This window comes from Pseudonaja textilis, chromosome 1 (genome assembly GCF_049901715.1).
Source record: "Pseudonaja textilis isolate UNSWEBS1 chromosome 1, rPseTex1.2, whole genome shotgun sequence".
NCBI lineage: Eukaryota > Metazoa > Chordata > Lepidosauria > Squamata > Elapidae > Pseudonaja > Pseudonaja textilis.
This window is the reverse complement of record NC_141990.1, coordinates 328,703,975-328,722,339: the sequence shown is the minus strand read 5'-3', so window position 1 is coordinate 328,722,339 and position 18,365 is coordinate 328,703,975. Positions and strand designations below refer to the sequence as shown.

General features: G+C 41.5%; 1 protein-coding gene and 1 long non-coding RNA gene across 14 annotated transcripts in view; both read left to right on the top strand.

Annotated features, from left to right (window-relative positions):
* The window catches only part of LOC148128400 (uncharacterized), a 271,264-nt gene that overhangs the window by 131,718 nt on the left and 121,181 nt on the right, over window positions 1-18,365 (top strand). The gene's annotated exons all lie outside the window — the stretch shown is intronic.
* NFIC (nuclear factor I C) overlaps window positions 1-18,365 on the top strand; it is a 184,663-nt gene that overhangs the window by 129,901 nt on the left and 36,397 nt on the right. For 3 of the 13 annotated variants that reach the window (XM_087922793.1, XM_087922791.1, XM_087922796.1), the window contains exons 3-9: window positions 4,855-4,929; window positions 5,821-5,895; window positions 6,847-6,970; window positions 10,150-10,274; window positions 11,675-11,752; window positions 13,077-13,199; window positions 15,842-16,026. In XM_087922793.1, coding sequence (XP_087778919.1) covers window positions 4,855-4,929; window positions 5,821-5,895; window positions 6,847-6,970; window positions 10,150-10,274; window positions 11,675-11,752; window positions 13,077-13,199; window positions 15,842-16,026 — 785 coding nt within the window. Of the gene's footprint in view, window positions 1-4,854; window positions 4,930-5,820; window positions 5,896-6,846; window positions 6,971-10,149; window positions 10,275-11,671; window positions 11,753-13,076; window positions 13,200-15,841; window positions 16,027-17,068; window positions 17,177-18,365 lie in introns of all 13 variants that reach the window. The other 10 variants (XM_087922792.1, XM_087922795.1, XM_087922790.1 and 7 more) reach the window with 5 other exon arrangements.

Below are 18,365 nucleotides of genomic sequence, written 5' to 3'. Positions count from 1 at the left end.
AACAGTTGCGCAAGGAGTCCCTCCTAAACTACATTAAAAGACTGATTTGCCTTTATAAATTGAGAAAAAAGAAGGGCCACTGAATTTCTGTGGTACAATGAGAAGAACTCTAAAAGCTACAATAAGGCTCATCAATGGTATAAGTCAGTCCTCATTTAGCAACTGCCTTATATAGCAACTTTTACAGTTATGATGGTGATGGAAAAATAACTTTTTGACCAGTCCTTGCATTTACAATGTTTGCAGGTTGACAAAGTCAAGGAAAACTGAAGCACATCACGGTTTCACTTAACCACTGCTTCACATAATGCACGTTGATGGTCCAAATAGTTGTCACTAAACAAGGAATACTTTAATTTCCAATTCACTAACTATATTTTTATCCAAAATCTTTATGTAACATATTGGTATGATTCTGTGGTCATTAAGCACACTTATCTCTTACTGGGTGGTGTACCTTCTCTTCCCCACCCTTTCACAACTGAATTGTGATATTCCTGATGGTGCTCTATTTGGCAAACATGCAAATCTATACAGGTAGTCCTCAACTTACAACACAGTTCATTTAGTGACAGCTAAAAGTTAAAACAGCATCTTACGACCATTGCAGCATCCCGTAGTCAAATGTTCAAAATTTGGATCCTGGGCAACTGGCTCATATTTATATGATTGCAGTGTCTTGGGGTCATATGAGTACCTTTTGCAACCTTCTGACAAGCAAAAATGTTGGGGTAGTCAAATTCACTTAATCGTGTTACTAACTTAACAACGTCAGTGATTCACTTAACAACTGTGGCAAGTAAGTCATAAAATGGAGTAAGTTTCACTCAACGATTGCTTAGCAACAGAAATTTGGGGTTCAATTGTGGTCAAAAGTCGAGGACCACCTGTGCAGATAGAATGACTTTGCTGTTATTATACCGTATGCAGACCATAAGAATAGTAATAAAACAAGTATTGGAATCTTGGAGAAATTGGCTTTGTCAGGTGAACTGGAGCAGCTCAGCATCTCTCTCACTTTACACACACACACACACACACACACACACACACACACACACACACACACACACGGGTGGGGGGTGGAATAATAAAAAAGACACTTTAAAATGTTCCTGGCTGCATCAAGGATATTCAGGGACGTGTGGATTATAGCCAAGGGTTGCTGCATAAGAAAGTGAGGGATGTGTATGCGTGTGTGTGTTTGTGCTATGGGGACAAAGTAAAAAGAGACTCGATTGAAAGGAGGAGGTGGTGGGTTGGCTAATCCAGGATGCTAGTAGGAACCTATAGTGCTGACCTCAGCGTCTGCACCGACTGCCCAAAGAGCTTGATTATTTTTAGATAAGATGAAAAGCAGAAAGAGAGAGAGAGAGAGAGAGAGAACGAGGAGTTCTGGGATGCAGCCCATGTGAGGCGTGAGTTGTATTTCTGATGAGGGAAGGGAAAGCAGGAGGTGGGAAGGGTGGAAGAAAGGAGAGTTTTGTTTCAGTGGCCTTCGCTCCTGCTGTCTGCACAAGTCCCTCCAGCTCTTTCCTCAAGTCGAGAGGTTCAGCCCTTGCCTTTGATTCAGAACTGGTCACGTTCAAAGAAACTTCCAGAGTTATCTAATCACCTCCCCTAGTCTAAGCCTGCCAATTTCTGGATGGTTTTGAAAAAGGGTCATACCTTTTGAGGGTACGACCCCGAGCATCAGCATTTCTTCCCTCTGTTTAAAAAAAGTTCTTACAAACAGAGAGCACAAAGGGCTCCTGACTGTGTGCAAAGTGCATTTCCTTGGAGAAGGGAACTAGCTGGACGTGGTAGAGTGGGACCTCTGCAAGAATGATGCAGTGCAAATGCTGCTGGAATAAGGGGGAGAATGTATGCTTTTCATTCAGAAGACTACATGCAGATTTTCCCAACCTTGGTGACTTTAAGATGTGTGGACTTCAACTCCCAGAATTCCCCAGACAGCATATTAGTCAGTTGCTACCATCTGAGTAATTGCCAAGTTTCAAACTTAAAAGAAGCTCTATTTTGTTCTTTACTACAGTCTTCTGATCTACCACCTAGATCTGGCTGCAAAACAATGGCTCAGAGAACAGACCACGGGTAGTCCTTGACTTACAACCATTCGTTTAGTGACCGTTCCAAGTTGCAACGGCATTGAAAAAAGAGACTTATGACTGTTTTTCACACTTACAAGCATGACGGCATCCCCTTGATCACATGATTAAAATTCGTCCGCTTGGTAATTGGCACGTATTTATGACAGTTGCACTCCTCTGGGATCATGAGATCACCATTTGAAACCTGCCCAGCCATCTTCTGACAAGCAAAGTCAAGGGGGAAGCAAGATTGGCTTAACGACCACGTGGTTTACTTAACAACTGCAGTGATTCCCCTAGCAACTGTGGCAAAAAAGGTCATAAAATAGGGTGAAGCTTAGTTAATTGCCTTGCTTAGCAATGGAAATTTTGGGTTCAATTGTCGTAAGTCAAGAACTACCTGTATGGGCATTTTTATACAGCCACATTCATCACCCTGCAAACCCTGCATTTATTCTCTCAACAGCTTCCAATCGTATTCACCACAGCCTTAATAACAAGGGCTAGTTACAACTTCCTCTGCCTTTAGCCACAGGTAGAAGTGTGCTAAAAAATGATCAACCCCTCATCTCTTACCATTTTTTCGCCATCTATGAGGTTTTGGAGAGGGGGCCTTGCGGCGGGAGGAAGAGGCAGAAACCACTGCAAAATCACTGGAGTGCAGTTATGAGAATTTTATGGCATTTTGGAAGCATTACAGTTTAGAGTAGGAAAAAGACACAGAACTAGGGAGGCGATTCCAAGTGGGAGTTTCCACCAATTCCATGGAATTGGGGTGTATCAAAATCCAAAATGGAAGCCCTGCAATTTGAGATTTCAGACTCTGATGCCCCAACGAAAATCAACTCAGCTGCTGAAGGGTGACACTAGGAACAGTGGGAGATGGCACCACTCCAGGAATCGCCCCAAAGTGCCCCATGGAATAGCCCATGATTTCAGCATTAAGAAAAAGAGTCTCTCAGCATGATCAGAACCAAAGAGCCCACATGAATACTTCAAACTTCAGCTCCAATCATAACAATACAAGAGCACACAATAGATGCAAACGCAAGGTTAGCCATACCAAACTTGATTGCAGGAAATACGACTTCAGCAAGAGAGTGGTCAATGTCTGGAATACTCTACCTGACTCTGTGGTTTCTTCCCCAAACCCCAAAAACTTTAACCTTAGACTGTCTACTATTGACCTCACCCCTTTCCTAAGAGATCTGTAGGAGGCGTGCATAAGCGCACCAATCGTGCCTACCGTCACTGTCCTATCGTTTCTTTTTATTTTTCTTATAAGTATCTATCTCATGTATTCAAAAGTATGTTTATTCTTATACCTGTATCTTGTAAGTGATTGACAAATCAAATAAATACTAAAATGAATTCCTTTGCACAAAAGTTATTTTCTGGTGTCTCCCTCCCTCTTTGCAAGTTCCAGTACTTGCATTCCTTTTCAGCAACTTGATTTCTCCGGGAAAGATTGCTGCTCTTGAAAGCAGAGCCAGAAACTTCATTGCTGCCCCGTATCAAATTACTTAGAGGCCCAACAGAATCTATCTCTACCCAACCTTGCAGGACGAAGAGTTAATACAGCCTAAGACCGTCCCATGCGTGTTCCCCATCTCTCCGGGGGAAGAATTGCATCAATGGGCAACGTTGATTTCATCATGCTCAAATAGACAGCACGGGGTTAGGATCCTCAGTGGCATCACATGCCTGGCTTTAGTGGCGCCAACAGAGTTCTGAGGTCAGGTGTTGCCTGCATAGCTGAGAGCCGAGGAAGGGAAGGGAGGCCGAGGAGGGAGATGCTTCATCTGCATTGGCGGCTCGTTAATCACCCACCCGGGCTGCGAAGTGAGTGCTGTCAAGGGAGGGCTGATTATGGGGAGGAGGGCAGCCGTTACTGCAAAAATTACATTACTCCAAGCGCCCATTAGTGTTTGGCGGTTGCCGTAGCAACCTAGTAGGGCCTGGACTTGTGGTCGGCCTCTGTTCATCTTTACCTTGATGAAGGAAGGCTGAGGGTCTTCGCAAAGATTGCTAGTACCAAGAGGTGTGCTTAGTGGCCTGAGGTGACCCAGCCACTGACCTTCCTTTGCCATCACTCAAGAGGGGCTCACACAGAGAAGAGGGGCTTGGCCCCAAAGCACGAGAGGACAGAAGTAATGGGTGGGAGCTTGTCAAAGAGAGATGCAATGTAGGAGTAAGGAGAAATTTTCTGACAGAACAATTAATCAATGAAATAGATTGCTTCCTGGAGTTATGGGTACTCCATCACTAGAGATTTTCAAAATTGAACTAGTCAACACTTGACTGGGATGGTATAAGGGTGCAGGGAGTTGGGCTAGATGACCTCCAAGGTCCTTTCCAGCCTTATGATTCTATGTTCTATGTTCTAAGTCAAAGTATCTAGTATGAAAATCACACAGGTTATACGAGATTTATCAGGCAGGAGACCTGACGACCCCTTCCCCAACTTTACACAAATTGTTTTCCCTTACAGCAAAAATATAACATTAAAACTAACTCCCGAATGCATGTTCTTGCCTCCCAAAATTAGTGGCTGTCTGAAAAAGCCACCCCACTTTGTCTGAAGAAATTCTGACATTGTGTTTTGGTCAGCCAGCCCTGGATGCTAGTCTAAACTTCTCAGTTATGGAAAGCAACTTTTGGGAGGACGGGGAGGGAAAACCCCAAAAGAAGACAAATATATATGTGTTGTAGGCCTTGGTTGTGTAAAGCTGTAAAATGTAATGCACAATTCTTTTCTTTTCAGATTCAGATCAAAGCAGCAGTCCCAGGACAGGAATCGGTTCTGACCAAGAGGATAGTAAACCCATAATCACACTGGGTGAGCAACAGCAAAAAAAGGACAGAGGAAAGGTGTGGGTGCATGTATGAGGCTGTCCGTCTGCGGTTCCCTGAAATTGCAATACAAATCCTGAAAGAATTAGGTGGGATGGTACCCTGGAACAGACTGATGGAAGGATCAAGGGCTGATCCAATCAGGAAATGAATTAGTAATGGAGAAGCACCTCAAGGCAGGCTTAGAAATAGGATTGGTTTGGAGTCCTCTTCTGTCTCTTCCCACCTTCTCAATTTAGTTAAAAAAAAAAACCCACCTGATTTATTCCAAACCAAATCAGACTTCACCACAGCCTTGAGGATAACGTGGAATGAACATTCTCAACCAGCCTCAGTCAGCAAATCTCTAAATCTGTGTTTCTCAACTTTGGCAACTTTAAGATGGATAGACAAACGAGAAAACCTATCAATAAAGTCAATCATGTCACTGTTAAATACAGACATTAGTAAAAGCATAAATGCGTTTCAGAAGGGGACTGACAGCCAGCTTGTAAAAATCACTTCAATTGGGTACTTTTTACATAAAGGCCTCTTCAACCTCATGCTGTTAAAACTATTATTCCGTCATCCAAAACTGACATAGCCAGTGGCTGTTATATAATGTTAAATTATTTTAGGGTCAAACTTCTTTGGCTGGCTGCTTTCATAGACTCTTGTTCTTTCTGGTCTAAAAAAATGGATAAATGATAAATGGAGAAAAGAGTTTGAAAAGTACCCAGTCTAGAATATTTAGGATTATATGCTAATTACCTGATTTATAGTATACGGAATTTCTTTCTCTAAGTCAAAACCTGACACTGAAAACATTGAACAATTGAGGGAAAAAAAACCTGATTATTGGAGCAGTTTCTGAATGAGTTCAAAATCTCTTTTGCAGATGCAGCAGATTTTCAAGAGAATTTTGTTACGTCAGGTGTGTTCAGTGTCACAGAACTTATTCAAGTTTCCCGGAGTGAGTAGCTTGTATCCTTATTAGTCTTTTTTCCCTATTTAATTCTCACTTCTGTCAGTTACATTATATTGTTTAAAATGCAGCTATGAGTAAGATTTGCTAATTTTTCCACACTGTTAATCTATTCTTTTTCATTGTAAATGTTAATAGATTTCTACCAAAATTATAATATTTTTACTTTTAATATCTATTTCCCAGCTGCTGGGAAAAGTTATCTGTTGGTTCAGACAGGGGTTACCATCAAGGTAGTGATGATGCTCAAGCTGGCTCTACTGTTGAAATTTTGTCTATAGGCTGTTGGGTTCTGGATGTGAGGAAACAAGCTGAATCTGAACCCAGGCAAGTGGAGTTACTTTCAGGCACTCGAAACCAGGAGCCAGCATAGAGTTCAAAAGCATTGTGAATTTATTCAGTGTAATCTATAGACAAGAGTCTGATGTCTATGGAGATTCTCAATCATCCAGGTTCACGGTTGTCCCAAAAGTGCCTTTTTCAAAAAGGCAACTGGACTTGTTTTTTTTTCCTTTGAAAACTTTTGCTTCTCATCTAAGAAGCATCTTCAGTTCTAATTGTTACATACATACATACGTACGTATCAGGTCACTTCATTCCATAATCCAATGTTTCTATTGACTACTTTAAGATGTGTGGACTTCAACTCCCAGAATTCCCCACTTCCACCCGACAGACTAATTCAGTGTTTCTCAAACTCAACCACTTTAAGATATATGGACTTCAATTCCCAGAATTCCCCAGCCAGTTGTATTGGCTGGGGAATTCTGGGAGTTGAAGTCCACACATCTTAAGGATGCCATAGTTGAGAAACAATGCCATCATCTCTGACAGAGCACCACTGATGGAAGCAGAAAATTCCATCCCGAATCATTGTTTTATGAATCACTTATTAGCCTTTGCTACTACTGATGGTTCTTCTGCCTCTGTCATTCACAGCACCAGTGGTGACAGGCACAGGTCCAAATTTCTCTTTGGGAGAGTTGCAAGGGCACTTAGCATATGACCTGAATCCCTCAAGTACAGGGATGAGGCGGACGCTCCCCAGCACTTCCTCCAGTGGGTAAGTCTAAACACTCTCCCTCTCTCCATCCCTTTCCTTCTTCCCCCCCCCCCTCCCTCTGTGAATATGTGTTAAACTACCTTGGTGTGTGTGTGTGTGTGTGTGTGTGTGTGTGTGTGTTTATTTATGGAATAAAACTTTTACCCTACTGAAGATGCAACAGATGGAATTGGAAGGTTGCCAGGTCACCCAAAATTGGTTGATATCCAGAAAGTGGGGGTGGGTCTTCAAGAATTAGGGGTTTTGTCCAGCTATTTCTTGTAACTAGAAATTATTTTCTAGTTATAGCAGGGGTGTCAAATTTTATTACATTGAGAGCCACATCAAGGTTGAGTTTGACCTCGGGGGTGTGTGGTTGTGTGGCCATGGTGGGCGTGGCCAGATTGACTTCAGTAGTATTGGGTACCTGTGGTGGCCCGAGTGCTCTACCAGTGAAAACAGGCTCCCAATCTCCATTTTCGGCTGGGGCGGCCTCTTGCAACCCTCTGCCAGCAAAAACCGGCCCTCCGGAGCTCTGTTTTCACTGGCAAAGGGTTGCAGGAGTCTGTCCCAGCCGAAAACGGAGATTGGGAGCCTGTTTTCGCTGGCAGAGGCACCATGGACCAGTCCTTTGTTTTTTTTCAAGGGTGGCCCTGTGGGCCAGATCTAAGCACACTGCAGGCTGGATCCAGCCTGTGGGCCTTGGATTTGACACCCGAGTTACAGGTAGTCTACGACTTACGACCACAATTGAGCCCAAAATTTCTGTTGCTAAATGAGACAATTGTCAAGGGAGTTTTGCCCCCATTTTATGACCTTTCTTGCCACAGTTGTTAATGAATTGCTACATTTGTTAAGTGAACCTGATTTCCCCATTGACTCTGATTGTCAGAAAGTCACAAAAGGCGATCACATGACCCTGGGATGCTGCAACTGTCATAAATATGAGCCAATTGCCAAGCGCCCAAATTTTGATCACATGAACATGGGGATGTTACAGTGTTTGTAAGTGTGAAAAACAGTGGCAAGTCACTTTTTTTTCAGTGCCACTGTAATTTTAAACAGTCACTAAACGAACTGTTGTAAGTCAAGGATTTCCTGTATTTGCAGACAATGTATGATTTTTACATTACACTTGTCTGGAATGGTATAGGATCTCTTGCTTGAACAGCAGGTTGGACTAGAAGACCTCCAGGGTCCCTTCCAACTCTGTTATTCTGTTTTTCTGATTTTGATGTAATGCAGTCTTTCTTCTAACTAAGGTAAAAAGTAGGGTTTCAAGCTAGGAGGCTGTAGCTTTCATGCCTCAATTTTCTCCTTCCTTTCTGACTTTTTAAACAACCTGAATCATGATCCTGACTTATTCAACCACATCACATCCACATGTCTCAAACATCTGGGATGCAAATTGCTTGAGAAAGCGGGAGGTGGAATCTTCGACAGCTCTTTCTGTATCATTGAAACAACCACTTCTCCCGTGCTCTTGGGATCAGAACTGAAATTGTAAAGGTGATCATTGGGTGACATACTCAATAAGCCCAAAATGCGACCATCTCAGCCTTTAGGAATGCTGTCACTGTTTAATTAGAAAAAAGTTTTCTTTCCTCTGTAGCTCTGACCTGCTGTGAGCACTCTTACCTTTTGTGTTCTTAATCAATTTTTATTTTATTCAGACAATTAGAATACAAAATCCAAAAGAAAAAAAAAATCAACAGAGACAAAACAAAACTAGACAAGAACATTAAAAAAGTGAATTAAAAAGAACAAATGACAAAAGCACAACTAAGGAGGGATCCTAGATGTAGACATTCTAGACCTGCTTTGCAAAGGGGGAAACTAATATTGTTGCAATAGATTAGTCATTGTTCAACTAGGGGGGATAATATGCTCTTACCTTTTGTAATGCCCTTCCTTCATTCCCTACCCTGGTTTGCTACTCACCCCCAGATCTTGTACAAACTCCTAATCCACAAACTCCCGGAGAAAAAAATGGTGTGACTTTAGTCAGTTTCCTGCCTAAGCAGGGGGCTGGACTAGAAGACCTCCAAGGTCCCTTCCAACTCTGTTATTCTATTCATTACATGATCACAGTTGCCATCTTGGCATTCTTGACCCCCTAGATGCCTCTGGAACTTTCCATGACCTTTTTCTTTTTATTACTTCACTGATATATCCCAATATGTCATTGTTCTGTCTTTTGTTCCTGTCCCTTAAAACAATTCTTTTCTTCTTTTAATTCTTGTGCCCTGGCTGTCTCCTAAAAACTCCTGTCCTTCAAAACTTCTTCCATCTTCTCTTCTCTTTTTATTTTTCCTTCCACCAAAATGCTAGGACTGTGTTAAGGGAATAATTGCAGTTTGTTTACTTTGCCTTGGTTTTCTAACCTCATTTGCCTCTCTTTGGAATCATATTTCACCATGTAAAGCTCCTCAGAGATATCCTACATTCTTGGACTTAGTGAATTATTACCCAGAGCAATGAAGTATAAAAAGGAGGAAGTTCCTTTCAAAATTTAGCTTCTTTGATAGCTATTGCCCTTCATGGTAGCTATACAGGTAGTCCTCAACTTACCAAGTTCATTTAGTGCTACAACGACACTGAAAAAAGTGGCTTCTGATCATTTTTCACACTTACGACCTTTCTAATAGCCCCATGGTCATGCTGATCAAAATTCAGATGCTTGGCAATTGGTTCATACTTATGACTGTTGCTGTCATGTGATCAACTTTTGAAATGTTTTGACAAGCAAAATCCACGGGGAAGCCAGATTAAGTCAACAACTGTGTTACTAACTTATCAACTGCAGCGATTCACTTAACAACTGTGGTGAGAAAGGTTGTAAAATGGGACATATGCAGAGGTGGCATTCAGCAGGTTCTGACCAGTTCTGAACAACCGGTAGTGGAAATTTTGAGTAGTTCGGAGAACCAGCAAATCCCACCTCTGACTGGAGATTTTACAGTCTCCTTCCCCTGCCACGCTCACCAAGCCATGCCCACAGAACCGGTAGTAAAAAAGTTTAAATCCCACCACTGGACAAACGCCTCACTTAACAGCAGAAATTTGGGTCTCAGTTATGGTTGTAAGTCGAGGACTGTCATGGTTATGCTGCTTTCGAAGAGATGTTAGATAATGATGGCTGTTATTCTTAGATTTTAAACTGCTATTAAAACCACGTCTCTCCTTTTTTTCCTCATAAGGAGTAAACGGCACAAGTCAGGATCTATGGAGGATGATCTGGATACCAGCCCTGGGGGTGAATACTATACCTCCCCCAGCTCCCCCACAAGTAGCAGCCGCAACTGGACGGAGGACATGGAAGGGAGTAAGTGTGCAGGAGATACAAGTTCAAATGCCTTTGCGGAATAAATGTCTATGGAGATTCCTCAGACATCCAGATCATAGCTGTTTCAAAGGTATTTCTTTTTTTTTCAAAAGGCAACTGGACTATTTTTTTCCCTGAAGAAGAAGACATTTTGCTTCTCATCAAAGAAGTTGTGATGGTTGTGACTGGATGATGCTAGCGGCAGGGGAGGGATGTTGGAAGGATAAGTTCTATCCTTCCTATCTTTCCATTGCCCCACCATCCAGTCACAACTGATGAACCTTCTTGGAAGAGAAGTCTTTTTTTCTATTTCCTCGAGGTGAGGGGGAGGGAAACACCAGTCCAGTTGCCTTTGGGGGGTGGGGGAAGCACCTTTGAGACATTTGCAGAATATTTAGCATTTCCATTGGCTTCCTGTTTTCCTAGTTTCAGGGCCAGGTCCCCAGGAGCTGCCATCAATCACGTGAAAAGTATAATTGGTTCCCACAAAGGAGAATATTTGGAGCTCAGGGTTCAAATGAGGGGTCCTCTCTGAACTTAGTTGTTTTCTTGCAGATGTTTCATTACCCAAACTAGGTGACACTGATGATGTTACCTAGTTTGGTAATAAAACGTCTGTAAGAAAACAACCAAGCTCAGACAGCACAAAAGACACCCAGTGTACTTGTTGAAGATCTGTCTGAAATACTGAATATAGAGATAACAACCAGAAGTACTGTATTGATAGCTAATAACTTGGAAATATTTAGCCATCAAATCAACAAATCATTCTGATTTTTACAACTTTCTCTGAAGAGTGAGGAAAATTAATTTTCTTCTAATTCCATTACCTTGTCATTTGGGAATGTGTTATCTACTGTATTTTAATCTTTATGTATTTATTTGGTAAATTTATACAGCCACCATCTCACACATGTAACTCTGAGCTGTGTACAGAATTTGAAAACATGAAACCATGCAACATAATAACCCAAAATATCTAGAATAATAGTTTAAAAACAGTAAAAGACTATTAAAGTCATTTTAAAAAACACAGTCTGCAGGAGAGCACAATCAATCTCACTAACAATATAGGATTAATTCTGAATCAAGTAGAATAATATTGAGGCTAAATTCCAGAATCAGAGGGTTACTAATTTAATGTATACAACTTCCGTTTGTTTTTTCCCCTTCTCAGCACCCACCTTTTATATACATATATAAACTATCTTTATATGATTATACATACAGTCTGATTACATCAAGATTATTTTTTAATATATAATATTTTAACTGATGCATACTGAGAAAATATTGCTGATGAACTGCTGTGCTGCTAACTAGCTTGGATGACTTCAAGAAAGGGTTGGACCAATACATGGAAATCCTGGGGATAAGCACTTATTAACTCTTTGTAGCAGGGCTGCTTCTGAAAGCTGTCTACAGTAGTCCTCGACTTATGACCACAATTGGGGCCAAAACTTCCATTGCTAAAGAAGGTAATTGTTAAGTTAATTGAGCCCAGTTTTATGGCCTTTTTTTTGCCATAGTTATTAAATGAATCACTGCAGTCATTAACTGAATCTGGCTTTTTGGTGGTTCTGTGCTCATTTGAGAAAATGTTTTCCATTTGCAGATATTATAAATTGGGTTTTTTAAAAAAATAAAAGCATTGCTGTCTAATTAGAATATTTTATTTTTCCTCTTTTAAAAGTGATTTTTTAAAAAAATAATTGATCAGTTGGCTTAACGATCAATAAACATTGCAATATTGTTGCGGTTATTATTTGCCTTCATTTAGGTAAAGAATTAAAAGGGGGGGTGTATGCCCACCTATTCTTTCCCCAAGTAGAAACATGTCTAAATGCTTTGCAAGAAGAGATTTAATTTCAATCCTGTCCTGGATGTTCTGTAAAATCCTTCCAAATGAGTGTCTGAGAAAGGACTAAACCTTTTAGTGGCGTGGACTAAACCAACTGTCCCAGATAAATCTGAGCCAGCAGATAGAGATTAACTGCATCCTGTTGCAGACATGCACCGTGGGGGGGTGGGCTTTGATATTTATAGGCAAGGATAGAAGCCCATCTGTAAGATTCACCAGACAACTTACCTAGGAGCAAACTCCATTCTATCAATGTGTCACAAATGAAAATAGAAAAAACTTCTGCAGGTAAATCTTGAACGGAATCTGCTCATAGTGGCTCAGCACCGATGAGCCGTAAGGAGAGAGCTACACAGACATGGGAAAGAATAATGCCAAGTGACAAAGAACAAGATATGCTTGATAGAACTAAGTCACATACATGAACTGTGCTGCATGAAAAACACCTGGTCCCTTTTTATAGCTGGGATGTCCAGGGCACTGCCGTAAATGATGCTAATGACTCATAAAAGCTAACATTTTTTCATTGGTTAGGTCTCTGAAGAACATGGCTGCTATATAGTTAAAGGATAGTTCCAAACTGTATAGAAAGAACAGAAATATAGTTTAAATCAGGGGTTCCCAATCTTGACAACTTTAAGATGTGTGGGCTTCAATTCCCAGAATTCCCCACCAATGGCTGGCTGGGGAATTCTGGGAGTTGAAATCCACACGTCTTAAAAGTTGCCAAGATTGGGAACCCCTGATTTATAGCTGTGTTTCTCAACCATGGCCTCTTTAAGATGGGTGGACTTTGCTGGCTGAGGAATTCTGGGAGTTGAAGTCCATCCACCTTAAAAGGACCACAGTTGAGAAATACTGGTTTGGAGGGCATATTGATGTCAGCAACCAACTGTCTCAATGACATTGTAACATGCCTCTTCCTCGCATCTCTTCTTCAGGCATCTCTCCAACTGTGAAAAAGACAGAAATGGACAAGTCTCCCTTCAACAGCCCATCTCCGCAGGACACTTCACCCCGGCTGTTCACTCAGCATCACCGTCCTGTCATTGCCGTACACAGTGGTATGTAAGCTGCTTTACAAAGGGCAAGGATGATGGTTATTATTATGCGAACCTGATACAGAATCCTTATTTTACTATTTCCAAGTGTATAGGAGGGGACTCTGATAGTTTTAATAATGTTACTTATTTTTAAATATCTCCTTGGATATTCATCAGAAATGAGCGTCTCCTCATTGTGCTTCTTTTTCTAATAATTCCTCATCCATTCAAAAATCCTCATTTTTCTTCCTTCCCATGTTCTGCCTGTTTGCCATTTTTAGAACAGCCTGTGGGTAGGCATAGGTCTCAGGGATCTAATTATAAAAAGGGTTGCTTGCTAATTCCTCCTTCCTAAGAATGGCAGTTCAGCAACATGTGGGGACGAGAGGAGAAGAAGCTGCATTGTCAGAAGTTCTCCAAGGGAGAGTTGCTATTAATCTTCCCAAGCAACAATTGCCAGAATGCTTTTAGGAGATGGGATGGAAGATTCGATAGTTCTGGAAGAGTTCAAAAATATACTAGATTCAGCAGCTAATGCTAGCATAGGTCAGCCCCCATCAAAGGAAACTGCCTGAGTTAAGATAAATATAACTTTATTAGAGGAAAAGATTGCTTTGGAAGCCTCCTTGCTGCAATCAGCAAAAACGGAGCTGTTCCTTTCAGAGATCTAACTCTGGGAAGAAATTATCCCAGAACTCTGTAACAGAATCCAGCTGTGCACACAGCCCTAACTGGTAGGTGCTTGTTATGTCTTCAGGGAACCACCCTTTTCTCAATTTCCAGAAGTATTTGCACCTAAAAAACAAAACAAAGAAATGAAAATGAAACCTCAAGGCAGTGATGAATGTGCACATAATATATGACTTTATCCATGCCACATTTCAAATAAAGAGAAAATTGCCTTTGTGAACTACAGGAAAAGGGCAAGACTGCTAACTAAACTATTCCTCCACTGCTTATAGCAATAGCACTTAGACTTATATACTGCTTCACAGTACTTTACAGCCCTCTCTAAGTGGTTTACAGAGTCAGCCTATTACGCCCAACCATCTCGTTCATTTTACCAACCTCAGAAGGATGGAAGGCTGAGTCAACCTTGAGCCTGGTGAGGTTCGAACTGCCAGATTGCAGGCAGCCAGCAGACAGCAGAAGTAGCCTGCAGTACTGCACTATAACCATTGCGCCACCGCGCTTACACAGATAGTCTTCAATTTATGACCACAATGAGGAACAGAATTTTGATAAGCGATGCAATCATGAGGCGAGACATTGTTTTACAAAATTATTTTACAATAATTTTTACCACAGTTGTTAAGCAATTCGTGTGGTGATTAAGTGAATCACATAGGAGTCAAGCAAATCTGGCTTCTGCAGCTAACTTTACTTGTCAGAAGCTGGCTTGGAAAGTTGCAAACCGCAATCAATGCAACCATCATTAAGTAGGAACCAGTGACCAAAGGCCCAAATTGTGATCAAATGACCATTGAGGTAATGTGACGGTCAGAACATTGAGAACAGGTCACTTTTGCAAAGCCATCAAACCGTGTTAAATGAAGAGTCATAAACTGAGGACTACTTGAACATGCAGCTAACATTTTAGTTGTCAAAATGAGAAGAAAACTGGATCTCTTGCAGAAATGAGTGAATTCTGGTCGTATAGTTATTTGAGGCAGGGAAGTGGACTGGAAGATCTCTAAGGTCCCTTCCAATTCTATAATTTTTGCATTATGTCCAACTTTTTCTTTTCCATCTATAATATTACATTTGTTTAGAGTCTTTTGAATTTAACCCTGTCTGCAGACCAAGTGGATAGTTTTTATTATAGAACTCAGATGAATTGCCCAAATTAATGACAGCCTTCTTCAACCTGCCCTCCAGATGTGTTGCACTACAGCTCCCATCAACATGTTAATCAAATTAGGGAATGAAGCTTTCTGGCACAGGATAGGGTGGAATAGGATTTTTGCAGATCATTTCAGCTTTTTTTTTTTCCAGAATTCTTCAGAGTGCTACTAATTGTGGAAATTAAGAAAGAAACAGTTCAGCAGTGTATCAGGCAACTTAAATTCTCTTGAAAATTTCCCAGTAAAAGTTGCATGTGAAAAGCCCCCCCTCCCCCGACCCCCCCCCAAAAGTGACTTAATTGCAAAAAGCAAACAAAAAAGTGATTAGGTTTTAAAACTTAGGCCAGCAGAGCCACACTTGTAAAGATTTAACAGAATTCTAGGAAGTTTGGGATTTAGTGCTCATGCGGTAAGTCAAAGGAGGTGCCGCTGCTGCCTTTCTGAAGCTATTAGTGAAATTTTGTGGGAACTGAGTACAGTTTTGGCTGTGTGGCCAAAGGCCAGATGTTGCCCCCCAGAGGATAGTGTTGGTGGCACTTGGGCCCCTTACCTTAACATCCAGTACATGATCTAAAGATGAATGGGAGTGAGAGAGTCCTGTAGGGTTTGTTGACTTGCCCAGGGAGGTTGGAGAGGGGGAAGGAGGTAGATGTTTGCTTGCTCCAGAAGGAGGAGGAGGAAGATGGAGGAAGGCCCTTCTAATTGTTTCTGTAGAGATGCCTGGGAGCAGAAGGGTCTGGATTGTGTGCTGTTGATGAAGGCCGCCCAGTTTCCTCTCTCTCTCTCTCTCTCTCTCTCTCTCTCTCTCACCTTCTGCAGGTATCTCTCGAAGTCCCCACCCCTCCTCTGCGCTGCACTTTCCCACCACTTCGATCCTGCCCCAGGCGGCCTCCACCTATTTCCCGCACACAGCCATAAGGTACCCGCCTCATCTGAACCCACAGGACCCTCTGAAAGACCTCGTCTCATTGGCTTGTGACCCATCCAATCAACAACCAGGACCGGTAAGGAACTGCCAGGATTATAACTCCTGTCATTTTTTATTTTTTTTTGGTCTTGTGGTAAGGATAGTCCCTTATGCTTCTCTGTTCATGGCTCCCTGGGTCCAAGGAGGAACGGCATGGCAGGTTATTTGAAATACCCATGCAACCAAGCAGTTCCCCAAGCTCTTCGGTGTTTTTGCTCAGTCATCACAAGACCTAGAAAAAAAAAAGTATATTTTCTTAAATGGTATACTTAAAACCAGATTTCTCCAACCTGGTGTTCTCCAAATGCCTTGGGATTTCCAGACTCCCTAAACAACAAAGTTTAAGCTAGTGTGTTTTTTCAAACTTGGCAATGTTAAGAAGAGTGGACTTCAACTCACAGAATTCACCAGCCACCGTGAATTCTGGTAAGTCAAGTCTACTCATTTTGAAGTTGCCAAATTTGAAACAAACAAACACAGATTTAAACCATATTGTACCATCTCAGTCTTGGACCCACAATTCCATTTTCAGACTTGATTGAAAGACTCACCATTGTTCTTATGTTCTGTTTTGTTTTGTGTTTGGTCCTGTCATCAGTTATTTTTACTTTCAAATAAGGCCCTGAAGTATTTTTAAAATGACATAGCTTTGTTCTAAGCTATTATTCTTAATGAATTAAAAATGATGACACGGCATTGGGGAGGAGGTTGGTTACCTTGCCCTCAGAAGTTGTGGCAGCTTCATCACTGGAGACTTTCAAGAAGAGATTGGACTGCTATCTGTCAGAAATGGTGTAGGGTCTCCCGCTTGGGTGGGGGGGTTGGACTAGATGGCCTACAAGGTCCCTTCCAACTCTTCTTTTTAATCTGTTATTTAATCTGTTATCTATTGGGACTGAGATTTGTCCTTCTGTTCTTGAAATCTCATTTCTAAAACAGCTAAGCCTTAGCAGGCAGCATTACTATCTGGCCTTGGCTCAACCGAGGGAATCAGTCAGATCTGTTAGTATAGAATACTACTATTGTTACTACTACTACTATTACTACCAGTACTATTACTATTACTATTACTCTTGCAGAAAGCACCTACTTCGGAACCTGTTGACCAAAGAATTTTGGCTGGCAGGGTCCAGAAGGACAGCCTTTCTGCTATGGTCTCCACCTTCTGGAACATTCTCCCATTGGAGGTGAGGTCCACCCCCACACTCCTGACCTTTGGGAAGGGCCCAAAAACGTCTCTCTGCCCTTTGGACTGGGGCCTTGAGAGGGGCTTGCTATGTTGGGGGTTGACAACCAAGGCTTAGCTGTTTTAGGAATGAAATTGCTTGCCCATCATTTTAGTTTTTGGCATTTAAGCTTTTCTATTCAATTTTTCTAATTTTAATTGTTTTCCAGTATTTTTTTTAAAACTTTTTATTACACATTGTAAGCTACCCAGAGTTGTTGTATCAGGGAAATGGGCAGCACAGAAGTTTAATGAACAAACAAACAAGCAAATAAATAATACTAGAGTTATCAGAGACCAAAGCTGTAAGTTAGATTGTGAAGTAAAAAATAAATACCCAAACCCATCATGGAGGAAGACCATATTGTCACCAAGGGGGCGGGGGGGACCCCTTCAAGGACACATACATCACCACAGTCATCAGGCATGGAGGATTTTTAAAACTGTTAAGTAGCACCTGCACGTATGTGGGTTCTGAACAGACACAAAACAATGTGTGTGCTTGAGGAGGATTAAATCCTCAGATCTTCAAAACACTGATGGTAATTATCTGTAATTTGCATAGCATGCCTTGAGCAAGTTCACAAAGCCCAATGCCATTTGTACCAAAGGCATGTAAAGGGTTTAGTGAAGGGAAAATGCAGTTTACAGTCGCAATGTACATCTTGAAACAAGATATGGTATAATCCTCCTTGGACTAGATAAATAATAATCAAAGTGAGATCGAGAAGCCCTATATTTGCATGCTGTTTTCACAGGCAGGGCCGATGCTAGTGAAGAGGTAATGAATTCACACTAATTTAGGCTTCGTGCTGAGAACTTGTGCAAGAAGGAAATAGACCTGGTTCGGGGCCTGGAGGATGTTTAGGATAAGATCAAAGGAAAGTTTTGACAAAACTGTTGAGATCCTCAGAAATCGAGTAGTAGGATCTGCCTCAACTGCTGTACAGGTAGTTCTCGACTTACAACAGTTCATTTAGTGACTGTTGGAAATTACAACAGCCCTGGAAAAAGTGACTTATGACCATTTTTCACACGTATTGCAGCATCCTCATGGTCACGTGATCAGAGGCTGGGGAACCAACTCGTCTTTATGACGGCTGCAGTGTCACTTGGTCACATGATCAGCTTTTGTGACCTTCTGACAAGCA